The following is a 21,989-nucleotide window of genomic DNA, read 5'->3' on the forward strand; positions in this document are numbered from 1 at the left end:
ACGGTTACAGGCTGCGCTGCGGGGCTGGACACGGATGATGGGGTGAGGGGTGGACTGCAGGTGGGGACACCACCGAGAGCTTGGGATGGGGACGGGAGGGATCTTTCATAACACACATACCATTCCTCCAGGGATCCATCGCCCGCCCACCCCTCCTCAAAACGTTGAGAGTGATACTCTCCCCCCTGCGGAAAGACCTCTTTGGCCTCCTCCAAAGCCCACACATGTGAACTGGGGGGGAGGGGGAGGACTCTGCGCCCCCTGAGCCACACCCAATACTGCTTTCCACAACCGAACCAGGAAGACTGCCATCACACTTCACCCCACAACCACCCTTGGCGGCCAACACAAGAGGAAGACTCATTGTGCCACTGAACTAGAATTGAGGACAGGAAAGTAGATGACTCTGTGTGCCCTCCGCTGCGGTGCCCACTGAGCTTGGTCCCAGGGCCTGGTGGCAGCCCTGGCACCAGAGGGAGGGAGGGAGGGAGGGAGGGAGGGACTAGAGCCGTAGCTCACCACTACCACAGACCTGAACAGATCAGGCACTAATAACACTGTGTGAGCCCTCAGCTGAGGTGCCCACTGAGCTTGGCCCCAGGGCCTGGCAGCAGCCCTGGCACCAGAGGGAGGGAGGGACTAGAGCCCTAGCCCACCACTCCCACAGACCTGACCCAATCAGGCACTGATTAATAATAATCAATGTGAACCCCACCACTCCCACAGACCTGAACAGATCAGGCACTTATGTGAACCCTCAGCTGAGGTACCAACTGAGCTTGGCCTCAGGGCCTGGTAGCAGCCCTGGCACCAGAGGGAGGGAGGGACTAGAGCCCTAGCCCACCACTCCCACAGATCTGAACAGATCAGGCACTAATAACACTGTGTGAACCCTCAGGTGAGGTGCCCACTCAGCTTGGCCCCAGGGCCTGGCAGCAGCACTGGAACCAGAGGCTGGGGCTACAGCCATAGCCCAGCACACCAAGATGCCTGGACAGAACAGGCACAGAGACTAAGAATAATAATAGTAATAATAAGAATCATAATTAAAATGATTAGGATTGTGATAATAATAAGAATCATTTGGTGAGCCCTCGGCTGAGGTGCCCACCGAGCTTGGCCCCAGGGCCTGGCAGCAGTCCTGGCACCAGAGGGAGGGAGGGACTAGAGCCCTAGCCCACCACTCCCACAGACCTGAACAGATCAGGCACTAATGTGAGCCCTCAGCCAAGATGCCCACCGAGCTTGGCCCCAGGGCCTGGCAGCAGCCTTGGCACCAGAGGGAGGGAGGGACTAGAGCTCTAGCCCACCACTCCCACAGACCTGAACAGATCAGGCACTTATGTAAGCCCTCAGCCGAGGTGCCCACCAAGCTTGGCCCCAGGCCTGGCAGCAGCCCTGGCACCAGAGGAGATAAATCCCTGTCTCCCAAATCGAAGCAGAATTATACTCTCAGTCTCTCTCCCCAAAGGCTAGCAAGTGGCAAGCAAAAGCTCTGTCCCACTCCACTGCTAGCAGAAAGTGAAACCCAGCCTGGGAGTCCATGGCTATTTATAAGCACAGGTAAAACTTGTTAAAGTTTTACAAAGGAACAGAAAGGGAATTATAGTGAATTTCAAAATATGGAAGTATGGGGGAATACAACATCCAAAGCTGCTTAAACACTGGATTATCTCAAGTCATATATGAAATAGAAGCCAATGGAAATCTCCCTTATGAATACTTTCCCACATGACAATTGCTATAAACAAGGAATAATCTTGATAAAAAGAAGGAGGGACCATGTATGCCCATGCATATTGCAATGTGGGAAAATATAGACATCTATTTTGCTAGGACCAGATGCATTGGGAAGCCACTGCATGCTGTGGATTGCAAAGACATGATAATTATGTTAAAACCCACATAAATATTATACATAATGGTATACACTGGTATTCAGATCCATTTTCCAATACATATGTATATTTTATTTAGGAAAAAAACATATTGTATGTGAAGGAGCCCTGAGATCCAAGGACAAAAAGAGTATATTACCATAAAAGGATACAAATATGATGAGTTTAATAGTTTTTGCTTTCAACCCATAGAAAACAAATGAAGAAATGTTTTCTGAAGTTTCACAGCAACACTCTGTCCTTACATGTCCTTTGAAAGACTGGATGATCAAATAATCCTGATACCCAATAACAACAGCTGCAAAAGCTGCAAAATCATGTTAAAGGCAAGACCTCAACCATAATTTAAACTGTTTCAATTTAATCTTATTTATAAATAATTTGGTATCAAACAAGCCAAAGAAGTTTCCACCAAACATAGACCAGTAGCTGAAATTAAAATCTAAGTTAGAGATTCTCTCTTAAATGGTTCTGTTATTTAAATGTGGAATTATCCAAAGGAGGCATCCAACTCCTAAGGGAAGCATACATGCTAGACATACATGCTGAGGGGTGGAAACAGCTGATGGGATATTCTAGATGGCTGGCATTAACTGAAATTGTTCCTGTTATATCGGAGGTGTGTTAGAGCAGGGACTGAACCCTGTTGCAGGACTTCTTTTGGGAACTTGTGGTTTAAGTAAGTTCTGTACATACAGTTTACAAATTTATTATACAAATCAATCTACCTAACTTACTGTCACAAATAAATAAATGTTATAAGTATGGGGGAAACGATTTATTACCCATTTCCCTGCCTCAACATAAGCCAAGCCACTATTGGGAACAATGTCTCCTTTTTTTAGTAATGGCCCCCATGCTATGGAATGTCAAGATGGGGCAAACATGGAGGAATTACTGAACCCTATGTGAAATATGTTGTACATGGATTGTAGGAGGCTGCCAGGATGGGAGCACTGGAATGAATTGTGTTCTATCTGAAAAACATAAAGCTGTAGGGGGTGGGGTGAGGGAAGCTAGAACTGGGATGAGTTGTGGTGTAACTGTAACAAGTAAAGTCATATACGTGCAAAAGACCACAATTTTCCCATTCAAGATACTGGCTTGTACCCTGAAATATCAATGTTCTATTGGTTTTCTTTTTCAAATGTTTGGATGTGCAGTTGCAGTGGTGTTGAATGCTTTAACAGTACATGCCCTTATTAATTTAGATAATTACAAAAATGTGTTAAGGCAATATAATTAAATCCATCCTAAAGGTTTCTCTCTCTTTATTCTTGGTCAAATAATGTAATTGTAAAACAATTGTAAAAGACATTTTTAGAATGTTCCTTACAAAAAAAAAGACAGCACTGGTGAAATTACCTATAGAAGAGAGTTTTATATCTGCTGAACGTACTTGTATGAGATGTTGTTGTTTTCAGCTGTTGCAGTACAGGGTTTAATAATTTTCCAGTTCTTAATTTATTCTTGCTGGTTCTTCTCCGACGGCCACTTGGTGGAGCAGAGTGAAGAAAGCCCACATTAGGTGGCAGAGGTTTTCCCAGACGAACGTACAGAGCTTCTATTTCTCTCTTTTGTTGACTTTGCAGCTCAGCAATTTCTTTCATATGCCTGAGAAATAAAAAAGTTTTGTATGCTTCAATATTATGTACTAGTTGAATTTAAAAATTTTAAATTTATAAGTATCTATCTCATAGCACAACTCCTGAACTATGTGTTTAGACCAAACTTTTAATTATTTTGGTATCAGGAATATTTTGTACAAAAGCTGCATTGTAGCACATTGGGACATCTATATAAATGGTGAATTTTATCAGTTCCAAATACAATTTTTTACTACACTTATCTACACTTACTACACTTACTACAATTTAAAAAGGAAGGGGCTGTCTGACTACTTCTAGGATATCAATTATTTATATATATATAAATATATTTGAGTAAAATTAGAATTATTCTAGAAACAAGATTAGGGTACAGTTCCTAAAACACTGTCCATGATTTTTGTACTGTTAACATAATATTCAGGATGAATACATTAAATGGATATTCTTCCTATGATATTTCTTATCTGGAATTATTTCTGTGACATAAACGGGTAAAAATCCATTTGTTTTACTACAAATTTATCAAATCCAACCCTAGATTGAGAAAGCCCACCACCTGAATCCATATTCAAAGATTTCCCTTCACTCTTGTCCGGAATGAATTCAACTTGATGCAAATATGAAAGAGCAGATGATCCAAACCAGTATCCTTGTTATTTGCATACAAAATAGTCTGGCTGTCCTCTACGTGACATACAAAGGAGAAGCATTACTCCATCATTTTAACTATATATATGTTGATATCAAATGTATGGGATATAATTGTTTTAGGATGAAGATAGTAGTCCCATTCATCTCAAATCATGTCACACAAATCTAGTAGTAGATTCATTTCTGAGATTTATCACTTCAGACAGTGGCTATTGGCTCTCAGGATCGAATGTCTCCCTTACATCTTGTTTTCTATGTGCAGGAAATGTTTTTGAATGGAGGAACATTCAATTATGTGAGTCCCCCATCTTTTTTACACATGTGCAAAATGGTACAATTTGGATACAGATTTCTACTTCAGAGAACGGACGTTTATATGCTTGTAAAAATCTTACCATTCATACTTGTGATAAAAGTGCACATAAGGAGAAAATGAATAAACCTTGTAGAAATGTAGCTGAGAATGTTGCCTAAACATAAAGGGGGAAAAAAGGATCTTTCATACTGCGATGGCAATGAAACATACTTTTCTCTAAGGTTCTGTAATTCTTTCTTCATATCTGCATCTTCAAACTCTGAGTCATTATCACTGCTTACATATGATGACTGTGAGTGGAAAGAAGTTATGTTGATAGTTGGAATTTTTGTTCCATGGCCATTAGGGGAATCAAGGCCTTGTGAACCTGACTTTACAGACTTGTGCAGAAAAGAGGAAGCCTTTTTCATGTAGTCATTTCCTGCACTACTGCTCTGGGGTGACTGTGGAGCAGCAGCTGGTTTTCCTTGAAGAGATTCATCTCCAGAATCACTGGAATCATCATGACCACAAAGGACATCAATAGATGATGCTGTCTGTACTCTCCGAAAAGATGTCTTTGTATTAGGACTAGAAGGCTGATCATCCAGATAAACATCTGGTGGTGCAGAGTATCTCAAAAAATGCAAGGATGGTAAAGTTAACTCATCCTGTGTGCTGATCACTGAGAATCTCCCAATAGTTTTTGCTGGTGTACTGTTGTGTGTTTCAGCCTGATTTCCAAAAAAGCTGGAGTCTACAGAGTCATCTCTTTGGGATTTATTTCTCCCTTCTTCAAGTAATGTTACAGCCTTTGCCTTCTCATCCATTTTACAAGCTTCTTTTTGTTCAGTTAGATCTGATGATGACAAAGTTGCCTATAACAAGATGAAAGAAAATGAAGTCAGTCTATTTGGAGAGTATGATTCCAACCGCCAGAACATTTGTTCTTCTAAGAGTTAATATGACCTCCATTAGTACCAACTGCTTTGAAGAACAAGATATAGGTACAGAAATGAAAAACAGTAAAGCAGTAAATTGTTAAGTTTGCAATACCTGATGGAGTCCTGGTGTTAGGGCAACAGAATCTGGAGCAGCTTGGCCTGTTTGATCAATTGGAAACAAAATTACATATGTCCAGCAATAAAAGTTTTAGAACAAAGCAACAGTTAACGTAATTTAACTTTACTTTATAAAATAACATATGGATTTTTTTACAAGTTGCAGTCCTTGTATCCTATGTATGTGCACAGTAATAGTTCAGATCCATACGAGTTAAATATAAATTAAGATGACAAATGCAACTCTTGAGATCTTCAAAATGCTGTGAAATATTCAGACTCTTTCAATGCAATAACCTGTGTCTGAATGAAGAAAGGGGATATTTATCTGTTCTGCTATGCATGACCTCTTCTGCCAGCTTGATGATTGATGAATGTCCAAACACTGGAGTCTTACAGTGTCATCCTAAGAACACTTTCCTGGTAATTAGCCCCACTGAATAAACTTGTGTGGGATTCTGAGTAGGATTGTTCTCTTAATTGCATAGAGCTTATGCATGAATAATCCAAAATATGCAAGCTTGAACTGCACAATAAACTCCCAGATATTACATGGTATATCAACTTTTTGGTTCTTTTTACATTTTTGCATACAATATATTAAACTCCAGTGATCTGAAACAAGCTGCACAATTTTCATGGACAAGGCTGTTCAAAATCACATGTCTTGCATGACATGTGGCTGGCAGAATGATCTAAATCAACGACCTCCAGGATCATGTTGCCTTTTACAATTTTATATCACATTAAGTAAACTTTCAATGTTAATAAGCAATTTTAGATAAATAAACATGCCTCTTTTGCACTTCTTGTTTTGAAGGGAAATAACCCAGGTCTCTGGGTGCACACTGCAAATGGTTATATAACTTGCACATCTCTGCTCCCATTAGTAGTGATAACAGGGAGAGGGATTTGTAAATCTGTAAAATATCTTTGCATCTGAAAAGCTCAACCACATACTCTTTCCTTAAAAACACAAGAAAACAAAATGCAGCACATCTGTATTTGTATGCTTTCTCCTGCCAGTTGAGTAGCAGTTCTGAAGTAGAGAAGGTTTGCTTCAGAAAAGAAGCAGAGGGAAATAAAATCCTTCTTCCCCAGCACAATCACCCTGATTATATTTGGGTTTCCTGCAGATGTTTTTAAGTAAAATTAAAGACAAAAGGGGATCCCAAGGCTGCCCTATGAGAGGCATGTTCATGCCAAGGCTGCTGTAACAGGAGCAGTTTAGGGCTCCATGGCTGTCCCAATAGTCTTGGGACTATTCCATAACATTCTGGTGCCTATGCATACAGTTGATTTCTTTTTCTCTGGAGATCAGGCAGATTGTTAGGGAATGGGGAAGTTTTCCTTTCCGCCCTTTTCATGGACATTTTCTGGTGATATTCATACTTATGGACACTCAGAAACTCTGCATGGGTGGGAGGACAATTAGGATGATCCACCCCAGTAGATTGATGGATCTAGAGGGGTTCCCGGTGTCTCTTGGGAATTTTTCAGCCAGCAAGGTTGGTACTCCTGTTGCAGCCCTGGGTGACCTATGTAATAAGGAGATGGCTCGGGCTGCAGACATTTGTCCAAGAGCCCTCACTCCTTCCATGGAGTCCAGATAACAGCACATCATCAAGCCTAGTCTGTGGCAGTGATGGCAACAAATCAAGTCCATTTTTCTGCCACCACCATGTCTGCACAAAGCCATTTGGTGGAGTGTTTCCAGGTTATGAAGGGGCATTTATCTCAAGCTCTGGAGGATGTTAACCTAGAAAACTTAAAAGCCCATTGTTATTCCTTTGCAATGCATTTCACAGGTAAAATTATTTGCATCCACCATGACTTAAACTCCACAGCTGAACTCGTTCAATTACAGAATGTTATTGGAGCCTAGTCTGGTGTTAGCTGAATGGATGACTTTCAGTTGGTGAGGACCTGATGAAGTGGACAAGATGCTTTGAAGTGTACCTGGGCCACTTTGAAAGAGGTGTTTTTGAGACCCCTCCTGAAGAAGGCATCCCTGAATCTTAGTTACCTAAACAACTATCATCCAGTGGCTAGTATTACATTCTTGTGCAAGGTGCTTGAGTAGGTGGTAGCTACACAGCTTCAGACTGTCTTGTAGGAAATGGATTATTTAGACCTATTTCAATCTGGACTCAGATCTGGCTTTGATATGGAAATGAAAATTGCCTTGGTTGTCCTGACTGATTACCTTTGCTGGGCTAGTTACGGGGGGGGGGGTGCATCCCTGTTAAATCTCTGGGATATCAGCTATGGTATTCTTCTGGAGAGGATGGTTGGGCTGGGAGTAGGGGACTCACTATCCCACAACTAGTGCCCACTGTGGTGATGCCTGATGGCCTGATAGCATGAAAAAAAAATCAAACTTCTTCCATGGCTTGTTACCTGCTCGGCTTGTTGACCCATGATTTTTTTCTGAAGAATGGATGCTGGTGCAAATATCTTCTGATTTTTTCACCTTTAGGCCAAAGGATCAAAGCATCAGTTAACCTTTCAATTACATCAAACAAAGTTTGACCTTATTTTATATTTTATTCTATAATAAAATAACTAAATATCAGTAAATTGCCACTCTTACTATTTTACATCCTTATTTTTCATAGATGGTATAAGCTTCCACATTCCAAGAAATAAGCAGGGCTTTTTTTTTCAGCTGGAATGCGGCGGAACAGAGTTTTGGCATCTCTTCAAAATGGTCACATGGCTGGTGGTCCTGCCCCCTGATCTCCAGACAGAGTGGAGTTTAGATTGCCCTTCGTCCCCCAGGAGTCAGGACACTGATGGGGCTGATTATGGGAAGGAGGAAAACAGGATTCTAGAATTCACTGGTCACAAAAAGTGGCTTGCAAGGCTGTAAGATTTCTTAATTCAAACATTCTAGCAGAATCCATGGCTCTGTCAAGGAAGTCATCCCACACTTCAGAGTTAGTTTATTTATATGATAGAATCATGAGTCAGCTTGTGGATGCCCTTGGGGTGCAATTAGCACAACAGCAAGGTCATAAGGAGTTAGTTGCACTAGGGTGGTTTGATAATGAATGCTTAAAAATGAAAGCCCAGGTGCGTGCCATATACAAGCAGTATAGAGAACCAAATTTATCAAGACCACCATCAATCTATTTTGAGCTAAAGTATCAATTAAATCAAACCCTTAGAAACAACCAAAGAGCTTTCATACAGAAACGTTGGTATCTTCTTCTTCAAGCCACAATAAATAATGACACAAAGAAATTCTGTGCTTTGGTCTCAGACCCGCTGGATAAGAAGGTGGCCTTAAATAGTCCTGTTACTGCAAATAAGTGGCATGATTACTTCCTCTCAATCTTCTATAAAAGTGGAGTTAGCTTATCAGAGGAAACTCCTCTAAATCTGGGTGATTGCCCTGAATGGCCTCCAGTACAAGCTGAGGAGGTAGAATCCCTGATCGAGCACCTGAAGCCAGGGAAGGTCCCCAGGCCTGATGCAATTCCACCTGAATTGTTCAAGGCACTCCCAGAGTGGTGGGCTCCCTTTTTGGCCACTCTGTTCACTGAAATAGACAGGACAGGGTTAATGCTGGACACCTGGACAAATGCAATATTGGTGCCAATATTCAAAAAAGGGAATTACAAACTCCCGAGTAATTACAGACCCATTAGCCTCCTGTCAATTGCAGGGAAACTTTATGCAGGACACTTAGCGAAAAACTAAGTGCTTGGGTGTCAGAGCGGAAAATTTTGGGACCAGAACAAGTTGGATTCTGTCATGGGAAATCTACTCTAGATCACTGTGTAGTACTAAACTATCTTGTGAATAAATATAAGGGAGTGAGGGGCTCCAAACTGTGGCCTTTCTAGATCTCAAGGGTGCTTTTGATTCTGTTTCAAGAGAACTACTTTGGAAGAAGCTTGTAAGTGCTGGGATTGATAAGAGATTGTTATTTTTGATTAAAAAGTTAAAACACTACGTGTCAGCTTAGATGCTCTTGCGAAGGAGATCTAACCCCCAAAATTCCAACAAATACTGGGGTAAAACAAGGCTGTATTTTAGCCCCACTATTATTCAATCTCTTTATAAATGATCTGGCTCCCTTTCTGGAGGATATAGATGGCCAAGACTCAGGCCAATCCATGTTCCACTGCTTTTATACCCAGACGATGCAATTTTACTTTCTCCCCAATCAGTTTGAAAAGATTATCATCCCCAATCAGTTGAAAAGATTATTAATTCATGATTTTTGCGAAATAAACAAACTGACCCTGAATTTTGAGAAATCGAAAATCATGGTTTTCACAAAAACATGGAAACCTTTAAAATGGAATATAAGAGGTAACAGGATTGAGCAGGTCAAAAGTTTTCGTTACTTAGGAATCAATTTCAATTACAGAGCTAGTTGGGTTCCACATAGGAGGGAACTGATAAAATCTGTGCACTGCAATGTACTGGCACTCACTCACTTCTTTTTCACCAAGGGTAATCAATTTGTGCTCACAGCTATCAGAGTATTCAACCACAAAATTAGTAAAGGACTGTTTTACGGTGTACAGATATGGATTATGGCTTTCAACAAGGAAGTAGAAAGAGTACAATCCACCTTCCTACGGAAAATATTGGGCCTTCCCATGTGTGTGTCTTATGCGGCCATCTGCCTTGAAACCAATCAAAGACTCCTTGAGTCTAACTAATGGATTAATACTATCAAATTTTGGTTACATCTACATTTTAAGAATAACGAGGATAGCCTCATCTTTTATATGCTGATGGAGTCTCAGTCATCCATGTGGCTTAACAACATAGAAAAAAAATTAACTCAATAGGGATTAATATTGAAGATTTGTTTTCCCTCGCAGAAAAATCAGCTTATGCACTGATCAGACAAAGACTCCTTGACATCGAGATTCAGAATCTCAGGAGTCTTGCAATAGGCAGATGTTCACCCCTAGGTTTGGGGTTTTACCCCATGGGTATAGGGCAGAATATCTCACTTGTTTAGTGGCCCCACATTATTGCAGAGCTTATTCGTTAGCTCGGTTTAATGTGCTACCTTCTGCGATACTTTATGGGAGATTCCATAAAACGCCATATGCTAACAGGTTATGCACTTGTGTTCAGCGAGACATAGAAACCCTGGAACATGTTTTTTTGTATTGTACTTATTACTGTGATATACGTCCCACACTCATTGCCCCGCTGTTGAGAGAGCAAATGGGAAAATCTGATAAATGTAAAGTTATCTTCCTATTGGCTACTCAGAACCAAAAAGTTATCAAAACTGTAGCTAAATTTTTGTATCTTGCATCTATGAGGTGAGTTGTGTATTTGTAGACTGAGTTTTGGTTGTGTCAAGTGTTTTTGTTAACATGAATGTAATGCCACTAAAGGTTGCTGCTGCTGCAATCTATTCTGTTCTGATTGCCCTTCGTGCTGCGCCGCGGAGGGCAATCTAAACTCCCCTCTGTCTGGAGATCAGGGGTGGGGCCATCGGCCATGTGACCATTTTCACCAAGGATGATTTAAACTTTAAAAAATAACCCCCTTGTTCCAGCTGACCCAAAGTGATGTCATTGTGCAGTCCTGAATTCCACCACTGAGTTCCACCACCTATTTTCCCAGAAAAAAAGCCCTGGAAATAAGTATTACATAAGCAAGTATAGAAATTTGCAGAATTCCAGTAGAAAATGCCACTGAAACTGAGCCCCCAAATTCAGGGAACCGGAATTTATTAACAAATTCCGCCGCCCCCCACCCCCCTCCATGTTTGGCCTATACCCTGGTACACACCAGGTAATGCAATGTGCCTCACAAAGATGGTAATATTCCTGATTCTAATATGGTTAATTGATTGGATTCCTTGTTCCAAGTCTCTTCCCTTCCTTCACTGTGTCACTACTATGCTCAAGGACACCATTTCAGATTTTAGGCTGGAGGGGGGAAGGAATGGTGGTAAGTAGAGACATAAGATTTTTAGAAACCATGGGGGAGGAGGATTGTGAGGGGTTTTTTTTAAAGGGAAAAAAGGAAATTTAGGGAGAAATTGAAATACATGCAATATTTACTTTTCTATAAACCTAAACTTACGTTGCTGCTTTAACAAATAAACTGTATCATTTAGAACTTTGTTAACATATACAATTGTAGCAACTGGCATATTTATGGGATTTAAAAGCATTAATGCTTTACTTTTTAAAGAGCAAATATGCTAAATATCTGAAAGGCCACTAAAAACTGTTGCATCCTATATTACTTTAGCACATATATTCGTCTTTTGATAAGTGTGGGGGGACTACAAATTACAAACAAATTTTATAGTAAGGAGGTTATTTCATTGCTCCCTGATTTTCCCAATTTTCTCATCAGAAAAACTGAAAAAGTCCTCTGATATGTAACAAGATGGCAATAATCCAAAGTGTACTTGACTCTTGGATTTCCAGCTCTGGTGAACCAGGGCCTGGAGGCAGTTTTGGGCAGCATAATGGCTAACAAACTGAAACTTATTCCTGACAAAATGGAGGCGCTGCTGCTGGAGGCAAGGTCTGACCTAGGAATTAAATATCTCCTGTTCTGGATGGTGTTATATTAATCATATAGAAACAGGTTCATAGCTTTAGGATACTGCTGACTGTGGCCTCCTGTTAAATAAGCAGGTGGCAGTGGTGGCTAGGGACACCATTCAGCAGCTTTGGCTGGTGATTCAACTGCAGCCCTTCCTGGGCAGGAAAATCTTGTCACTGTGATGCATGTTTAGATAATATCTAGATTAGACTACTTCAATGGGTTTTACATGGGATTGCCCTTGAACAGGGCCAGCGTGTCCATGGAGGCAGGTCTGGAAGCTGCCTTGAGTGCTGGGGTGCTGGGGGCGCGCATCGCGGAACTGGAGGCAGCAGTGCAGGTGGCTGAGCAGGAAGATTGGGAATCCACCCGCGTGCCACCCCGGCCTCCTGCCACGCCTGGCCCACAGCTGCTGTGCCCAGCCAGCAGCGCATGCTGGCAGTGGCAGCGTGGGGCAATCTGAGTGGGCAGCCTCCCAGCCCTTCTGCTCAGTTGCCCTGTGCTGCCGCCGCCTGCACACAGCTGCGGGCCAGGTGCAGCAGGCGGCCAGGGCGGTACAAGACAACTGAGTGGGAAGGCTGGGAGGCGACTCACGTGCCGTTCCAGCTGCCTGCTTCACCAATGGGGCCGGCTCGCAGCGGCATGCTGCATGATGATGTCACACGCAGTGACATCATCATGCGGTCTGGGTGCAAGCACGTGTGTGCTTCGCGTGCATGTGGGGGGGGGGCAGCAACAGCCTGAAGCTGCCCCTGGCCTCAGACGCCAGAAACTCTAGCACCGGCCCTGCCCTTGAAGAGTGTTTGGAAGCTACAGTTGGTACAGAATACTACGACTAGAAATCTGGCTGGAGTGGGTCAAAGGGACCATATTACTTCATTCTTGTTCTACCTACACTAGCTCTCTATTTGCTCAATTCAAGGTATTGCTGGTACCTTTAAAGTCCTATATGGGTTGGCATACCTGTAGGACCACCTACTCCCATATGAACTTATTCTAGTACTACGGTCATCTTCAAGGACCATGTTGTGGGTGCCTCTGCCATTTGAGGTTAGACAAGAAAAAGGGTCTTCTCATTCATGGTGTCAATGCTAGAAACTCTCTCTCCAGAGAGATACATCCGTCTCCCTCTATAGCTGTCTTCGGCATGCTGGTAAAGACTTTTGTTGTGTGGTTTGATGTTTCCTCAGTAACTCCCAATGACCTTCCTTCCTGTTTGCGTTTCTGTGTGTATATATGTTTTAATTGTTTTAAATATTTTTATCTGTATTTTAAACATTGTTTTGATTGCTCACCATCTCGGGGACCCTAAGCTAAGTGGAAAAGCAGCATACAAATATTTTAAATAAATAAAATAAATAAGAAGTCTGCTATATGCAGTGCCTTTTTTTAAAAAAAACCCTCCAAACATTCCAACAATTGAAAGTTTACAGGCTAAACTTGCCAGAGAAGAAGAAAATGGTACTTCAGAAGTTGCACTAGATGTAGACTGGTCCTCAGCTGCATTAACATCCATGTCACTGCCTGGCATCTTACAACTTAGTTCTTTCAAATCCAGGACAAGTGTAGGTAAAGGTGCCAAATTAAATTCACTATCCCCTTGTTCTAATGGGACAAAGTTGTCTGGTGTTGCTGCTGATGCAGAAGATGTCGGAACATACTCTTGGTAAAGCAGGTTACGCAGTTTCTCATCCAAACTTTTTATTGTGTTGTCAGCAAAATCAACCCTGGGTGGTCCTTCACCATCTGACTCAACTGCACAAGGTGGCTGAGGTACATTGATGGCAAGGCCAGTGCATGGAACAGACTGAGATTGGGTTAGCATTATTTGTGGCTGGGATGCAGCTACTGAAGCATGGGGAGGGCTTGAAAGCTGAGGCGCTGCCAGAATCAGAGGATCAGAAACAGCCGACACAGGAATCATCTGGCCTGCAAAAGAATGCTGAATTAGACTAGGCTGACTGCTGTCTGACAAATGGAGGATTTGTGTTGGAGGCTGTAGTTCCAAAATAGCAGCATCAGAGACAACAGGGAGTGGGCAGACTTCTGCTGCCTGTGCAGGAATGGGCTGAATCAGTTTTGGCAGGCCAGCCTCTGCATCAGGGACACCAGTGTTTTCATCTATTCGCTGTAGTGCTTGCACTGGGGGATTTAGAGGAAGCTGAGCCTCAAAATGATCCTCAACTGAAGAGGCAGTGTGGGAAGGACTGCCAGGCTGACTGAGTAAAGCAGACGGTAGTAGAGGGCATTCTGCTTGGCCTGTATTTTCAGCAGCCTGTTCTACAGTGTATGGAGTCATAGCCGGGAGAGTTGCTGCTGATGTTTCTAACTGGCCCTGTGACAGGGAAGATGACACAGCAGTAGAGGTTTGTGTCAGAGGAGAAGGAGGCGGTGTTCCTCTGGGGCTTTCATAGGCACTCCTTTGACTACAGAGGTGTTGATAAACTAGGTTATTTTGTTTGTCTGTCACCGTAGAGCTTTGCTGCTGATCGTCCAACTGCTCTGGATTTGCAAACAAAGAGAGAGAGAGAGAACTCTGAATTCAGAGAATGACACTTTGTGAGATCTAGCAATGCAGAGATTAACATCAAATAGCAATATGTAGCAGAAATGCCTCAGCAGGAAGATTCTATCCATTATTGTAACCAATCTCTTTTACTCTGAAATCAATTCAAAAACAGAACAGGTTGTGACTGTTCACTCCAAATAAATCAAAAGTATGTTCATATTTTGGTTTCTAACTACATATTTAACTGAAAACTGAACATAAAGAAAGACCATTTTTACTGACTGTGACAGCTTTATTTAGCAATTTCTAATGGGAAATTGGCTATTATCAGTAATGTACTGCCTCATTTCAGCAAGCTAGAAAACTGAGATTAATAATAAGGTGCTCTTGGTATTACATGGGCCTCTAAAATTCATTTATGTGGCAAGGAGTTCAATTAATTTTACATCTGTAAAACAGGAAAGAGATCAGTTTCAATATCCATAAATATGTATTCTTTGGAACAAGGTTTCCTTTTCCTGGAAAGCTAATTGCTACTTTAAAGTCAGGGGAGAGAGACACATTTCTAGATGTCTTCCCTGCCAACTTTCTTCTCTAATTATTGGCTATAGCCCATATATGTATGCATGTGTATGTGTGCTGTGAAGTTTCAACCAACTTATGGCAACCACAGCAAGGGGCCTTCAAGACAAGTAAGGTGGTTTGCCATTGCCTTCCTCTGATTAGTCTCCCTTGGCGGTCATCCATCCAAGTACTGACACGGCTTAGCTTCCAAGATCTGATGAGATCAGGCTATACCATACCATTCCATATCCCAGCCTGACAGATACTAATGACATAAAAGAAAAATACCCAGCATGACCAGAGATAGTGTCCTGAATAAGCTTGCACGTTTCACTGGTGAGAAGTTTAGTTTTCAGGGAAATCTTAACTGACTCTTTTCCTCTTCACTGTTCCTTTCTTTAAAATAATTTGAAAATATATATTTTAATGTTTTGTATTGTACACTATTGTTTTTGTTCAAAGCATGCTTGAACTATTGGGTGGGGGAAATATATTATCTGTTCATAATAAATCTTATAGAGGTCACAAGTACCTGGAGCTTCATCCTGTTTTGTAGTTTGGGGAACGGGTGGAGAGAATTCTGATATTTCAGCAGCAGGATTTTCCACAACAGGGCAAATAATAAACCAACGTTTTCCTGTATGTAGAACTATTTATAAAAGATAAATAAACAAAAATATTAAAATTGTCAAAATTTTCCAACAATATATTCTTACCCATATTAGATTAGCTCAATGCAGAACTACCATGTTTAAAGATGATGCTTTGACCTTTTTAATGGAGCTAATGAAAATTAAAACCTAGTGCTAAGAAGAATTTTGGAAATATAAGTACATTTTCCATTCCAGTTTATAAATTTGTAAGCCACTGCAATTCCACCCCCCTCCTTTTCCCTTCAATCATAATGATATGGCAACAGACATTTCATCTATAAACCCCCTCCCCACTTTTACACTTACTGTGTCTGTGGTGTGGGGTGGTAGAAACAGTTGTTGAAGTTAAAAATGAACATAGTTTGTAAACTATTCCTTCATTCTAATCTGTTCCTGTTAATATGAACTCTGGAATATGTAATTCTTTTATCTTAGCTGCTATGCACCCTAAAGCCAAGGGCTGTTTCAGCAATCTACAACAATATCTGAACATACTTGGCACCTGCAGTACTGACTCTAGGAAACGTCAGCTTTTTTATTCTTCTTGGTTCATTTGCTGAGATGATTTTAAAATAATACTACAACTCCTAAAGTTCTTATTGACACTGGAGTATTGTTGCATGAAGTTTTCATTATAGATGCCTGTAAGCATAGGGAGGATTCCAGCATTTATAAGCCTTATCAGATACAATGTTTAAAGGGACAGAGAAAGATAATCGGCAGAGGAAAGGGCTAAAGAATTTCTTTGGAATGAGTCTTTCCCATTTTTGGAGAATACTTGGCGAGTGCGGGGAGGAGAATTTTCAGGCAGGCCTAGCCTATTCCAAAGTGAGATGCATGGGATTTGCATAATGCTATTTAACATATGTATTCTGTTATACATGTAACTTAATCCTACGTGTTTCTTATTAAGTTCAGGGTTCATTGCACCTTGCTATCAGGTATATAGAATCACACATATAAGCAGTCTTTTTTGTTTTTAAAAAGGTGCCAATACTCATCTCTATGATCACAATGATTTCCATCAATTTCCACCCTTAGGACTTGGGGGAGCCCCTCATAAGGTGCTAGTACTCAGTACCGCTGAGTACCACCAGAAAAAAAGCCCTGCATATATGCATCTGTACTTTAAGTGATTTAAGTCAAAGTACAGCCACACCCAGGTTCTCAAAGATTTATGTTTTACTTTCGGGCAAGGTAGCAGACTATGCAGAGTTATATTCTTCTAAGTCCGCTGAAGTCAATGGTCTGATTATGGCTAATTACGCAATTGTACATACACATGAGCACACTCACACACACATATCCCTTTTCAGAAGAAAGATCAAAGGGCAACATGGAATGTGATTCAAACAAAATAAAAAACTGATCTGACAATCAAGAAGATCCCAAAGATGTTCCTCTCTGTTACATGAAATGGCAAGAACAATCAAGCTTTCATTTTGAATATTTTAACAATTTAGCATTTTATATATTATACCAGTAGGAGATGGAAGACTATTGCTCTGTGATACTAAAGAAGTTTAAACTTTGGCTCTATATGTCTCCAAATGACTAATAGCTGGGCTAATGGATGACACATTTACAGGTTGGGATCACATTGTATATACTTTATGGAAAACATTTTTACCATTCTGCTGATACACTGGCATTCTTGCTTGGGATTGCCGATTTTCCTAGTTAAAACAGAAGAAACTGTTAGTAATCTATACAAATGTATCCCTCACTTCTTCATTTTTTCAAAGAACTCTTCAAAATCAATACCTCGTTGATTTCTAGCCTGTAAGCATCTTGCTGAGGGCTTGTTCCCTGATCAGAGCTTCGTTCTCCTTCTGTATCTTCACTAAGCATATCTTCTGCTTTGTCAATAATCTCTTTTAGTTGCTCAATAAATATTTCTTTCTCAGTTGGTAATATAAATTCATTTTCTACCTACATGAACACACAAAAAATATTTCCATTTAGAAAACATTGCAAAATCTCTGTCTGTTCAATAGTTCCTTCATTATTTCAGTCAACTGTAATATCTATTTATCTCCTTTTAAATAACATTAAAGAGTGAAGTAGATTTACATATTTAAAATAGAGTTTGTCTCAACTCTAGCTTGAGGCAGGCTTGCAACAAATTTATCTTTTCAAACACTTTATTTCTTAGCAATATTTATGGACACTAATAATAATACTTACAGTAATAACATTAAATATTGTTAATCTAGGATTATGAATAGATGATATCTGACACTTCTGAAATCGCGCTACTTGTGGGGTCTGAAGAAGGGAGCTCTGACTCTTGAAAATCTTCTTGGTCTCAAAGGTGCCACTGTACTAAAATCCTTGTGTTCCACTGCAGACCAACACAGCTACCCACCTAACATACTTGTGGCCCCAATAGCCAAACATGTGTTGGAAAAACTGTTAGTTCCTTTTTACATTATTCGTGGCACTGTCCCAAGATTTTGCCTTTTGAGGAGACAGTATTAATTGAGATACAAAAGATTACAGGATAAAATATCCCATTAAAAATAAATGTATCTTTTGTTAGCAAATATTTTTGTACTCATGATTAAGGGTGTGCAAGGCCTGCCTGTTTCGGTGAACCTGATTTGGTTTTAACTGAATCAGGAAACCGTTTTGGTATTCAGGGAATACCGAATCGGCAAGCCAATTCAGTATTCGCATTTCGGTAATAGTTTCGGCTTTTCGGCTTGATTTGGCCATTGTTTTCAATGAGAAAACCTTCTCCCGGCTTTCTGGGAGTCTGGGGGGGGGCATTTTCTGTCCAAATCACACCGAACTTGGTGGAGACCTTCTCCTAACTCTCCTCTAACTACCCCCCAAGTTTCAGAAATATTGGACTTTGGGGGGCCATGTTATGCTCCCCCAAACAAGGTGCCCCCATCCTCCTACATTCTCCATGGTTCTCTATGGGGAAAGACAAGTCAAAAACACTTTATTCCTTTAACTGCTTTAGGTTACACAGTAGGAGGGCACAACAGGGCATAAAAGCAGTCTACTACACAAAAATAACACCACTCACTTCACATCAGAGAATCACCCAAAACAGAATTGCTGTCAAAAACAGTGAAGTGAGTGGTGTTATTTTTGTGTAGTAGACTGCTTTCCTGCCCTGTTGTGCCCTCCTACTGTGTAACCTAAAGCAGTTAAAGAAATAAAAGTGTTTTTGACAGCAATTGTGTTTTTGTGATTCTTTAATGTGAAGTGAGTTGTTATTTTTGTGTAGGGGAATGCTGGAATGCCCTTTGGTGTGCCCCCCTGCTGTGTAACCTACAGCTGTTAAAGAAATAAAGTCTTTTTGACAGGAATTGTGTTTTTGTGATTCTCTGATGTTAAGATCCAGAGGAGTTAGCCGTGTTAGTCTGTAGTAGCAAAATCGAAAAGAGTCCAGTAGCACCTTTAAGACTAACCAATTTTATTGTAGCATAAGCTTTCAAGAATCACGTTCTCTTCATCAGATGCATGGAGGGCAGAAGGAAACTGATGAAGAGAACGTGATTCTCGAAAGCTTATGCTACAATAAAATTAGTTAGTCTTAAAGGTGCTACTGGACTCTTTTTGATTCTGATGTTAAGTGAGTTGTGTTATTTTTCTGTGTGGGGGACTGCTGGTGTAATGTGTCACAATGCTTTGCCTACTTGTACTTTGAAAGTGAGAATTTTTTAAAAAAAACTTTATCCAGTGTGTGTTTGTGTTTTATTCTTTGTTGTGCGGTTGGTTCCCATCATAGGGAACAATGGGGCTGGCTGGCCAGCCATCTCTGCAGGTGGTGGGGGAATTTGGGGGAGGGTGTCTGTGGTTCAGGTGCTCTTTCACAGGGACAAGCTCACACTCAGGAGTGTGCCCACCATTGTGGCACCCCTGGGCTGTGCATAATTGCCCTGGGAAAGAGAGTTTAAAAGTTCCCATCACAGGGAACAACGGGGGACGGCTGGCCAGCCTGCTCCTGGGGTAGTGGCTGGTGTGGGAATGTTGGGGAGGGTGTCTTTGGGTCAGTGTGGGGCTGTGGGGGTGGATTTAAAAGGGGGACTGTTCCTGTGGCCATAGATGCCACATTCCGTGGGTTCCTGCTGTGGGAGATTTTCCCATAACAGGAATCAATAGAAAGTGGCTGGCCACAGGACAGGGGAGGTTAGGTTTTGGGGAGGGTGTGTGTGTGTGGTATTTGGCAGTTTGGGTGCAGGTGGACTGTGGCTGTGGCCATTGGCAGCCCCAATCCCATGTGTTTCTGTGGTGTGGAAGTCTTCCCCACAGTATAAAGACAAAGTGGCATGGCAGGAGAACCACATTGGGGGGGGCATAAAATGACCCCCCAAAGTGGGATCTGGTTGAGTCTTGGTGGAGGGTGGGAGGACAGGTAGGAGATGGGCCTCTGAAGGTTGGGGGCATTTTGCATGCAAAATGCCACCCCTAGCCAGACAAGCCTCTCTTATTTCCCCCATAGGGAATAGTGGAGTGGAGGTGGATAGGGGCACCTTCTTTGGGAGGCCATAAAATGACCCCCCCCAAAGTGGAATCTGCCTGAAACTTGGTGGAGGATGGGAGGACAGGTGAGAGCAGGTCCCCTGAAAGTTGGGTGCATTTTGCTTGCAAAATGCCACCCCAAGCCACCTAGAAAGATGACTTGTTTTTCCCCTTAGAGAACCATGGAGAGTGTAGGAGGATGGGGCACCTTGTTTGGGGGGGCATAACATGGCCCCCCAAAGTCCAATCTTTCTGAAACTTGGGGAGTAGTTAGAGGAGAGTTAGGAGAAGGTCTCTGCCAAGTGTGGTGTGATTCGGACAGAAAATGCTCCCCCCCCAGACCCCCGGAAAGCTGGGAGAAGGTTTTCTCATTGAAAACAATGGCCGAATCGATTCAGCAATCTCTGATTCAGTATTACCGAAATTTTTTGGTATTCAGAAAAAGTTTTGGTAATACTGAAAAAAACCAAAATGGCCCTGATTCAGTAACTTTAACCTAATCAGAATACCGAATTGCACACCCCTACTCATGATGACTACTGAAATTGTTCACAACTTCATACAACACAGGTCTCCTGATGAAGCTGAAAATGAATGCTCCACTGCAAAATAACCTTTTTAGAATATACAAGCAAGGATCAGTAATTAGGAACTTTTAGCTTGCCCTACTTTTGCTTGATCCTTTGACCACAATGGATGACATCATATTGAATAAAACCTTTAGGAGGTCAAAGAAATAGGAGCTATTAACCATTCAGTGACCTTCTGGAATTGATGCACAGCTGCAACACATGACTATTGGGTTGTAGAAAATCAGTGTTGTTCTTCTCATCCTACAGGCAAGCCACAGGAGTAGTTTGTTCATAGGCAGGTGAGTAAACACCCTCTCTAGCATTAGTATCTTGTGCACAGACTTGGAATATTCAGGAAAAAGAATATCAAACAAAAATTAATCTGCACCTCAATGCACCCTTCCAGATGAGCAGAAAATGCATTTCCTCATGTATTTATATGAAGATGACAGTTGTGTCAATTCCGTTTATGAAAGCAAACTCTCAATGATGTTTTAAAAGTCCAGAGCCATGTAACATCTTACCATGTAAGTAGCAATCTCTTCTGGAGCATCACCATCTAAATCAAACTTAAAGGTGACCATTTTGTGATTGTGTGTTTCAAGCTGACATTCTACCATCTTATCTCCCGTATTGCATACCTACAAAAAGAATCAATAATTATTTTTCATATTATCAAAGGGATAAATCAATCCAGGATAAAAAACAACCCCCTTACATTTAAAATTGTAAGTTTTGGCTTGTTGCTCTTTTCCTGCCGTGAACGAGTACGTGTTGATTTCTTATGCTTCTTTGAAAGTTTGACATCTTGCTTGCCACTTCCACTTGTTCCTTCAAAGCTGTCACTCATCTCTTTACCAGAAGCAACATCAGCACTCACATAGCTTTGCAGCATGGAATGAAAAAAGACGTATGAATCCAGACAGGACAAATAGTACTAACATAGTGCAGCCCTATTTTTAAAAACATTGACAAATTAGTGCAGTGATTCTCAAACTTTGAAGCAGGACCCACTACTAAACTTACTGTAAGTTTTAGGACTGCTTACAAAGTTATTCTATGCTACTTCTTCCCTGCCCAACATAAAATATAGGAAATTTACATCATTTAACACTGAACATGTTTGTATTTTATTTCTTATATTTAGTATG

General features: G+C 41.3%; 1 protein-coding gene across 1 annotated transcript in view; it reads right to left on the reverse strand.

Moving 5' to 3' along the window:
• The window catches only part of WNK2 (WNK lysine deficient protein kinase 2), a 166,328-nt gene that overhangs the window by 37,049 nt on the left and 107,290 nt on the right, over positions 1-21,989 (reverse strand). Inside the window, exons 14-23 of the mRNA XM_054977488.1 lie at positions 21,557-21,722; positions 21,363-21,479; positions 17,552-17,719; positions 17,418-17,463; positions 15,667-15,783; positions 13,527-14,563; positions 7,916-7,988; positions 5,511-5,557; positions 4,686-5,332; positions 3,298-3,512 (exon numbers count right to left, since the gene is read on the reverse strand). Coding sequence (XP_054833463.1) covers positions 3,298-3,512; positions 4,686-5,332; positions 5,511-5,557; positions 7,916-7,988; positions 13,527-14,563; positions 15,667-15,783; positions 17,418-17,463; positions 17,552-17,719; positions 21,363-21,479; positions 21,557-21,722 — 2,633 coding nt within the window. The remainder of the gene's footprint in view (positions 1-3,297; positions 3,513-4,685; positions 5,333-5,510; positions 5,558-7,915; positions 7,989-13,526; positions 14,564-15,666; positions 15,784-17,417; positions 17,464-17,551; positions 17,720-21,362; positions 21,480-21,556; positions 21,723-21,989) is intronic.

The sequence above is a fragment of the Eublepharis macularius genome, chromosome 4, assembly GCF_028583425.1.
Source record: "Eublepharis macularius isolate TG4126 chromosome 4, MPM_Emac_v1.0, whole genome shotgun sequence".
In the NCBI taxonomy this organism is placed as follows: Eukaryota; Metazoa; Chordata; class Lepidosauria; order Squamata; family Eublepharidae; genus Eublepharis; species Eublepharis macularius.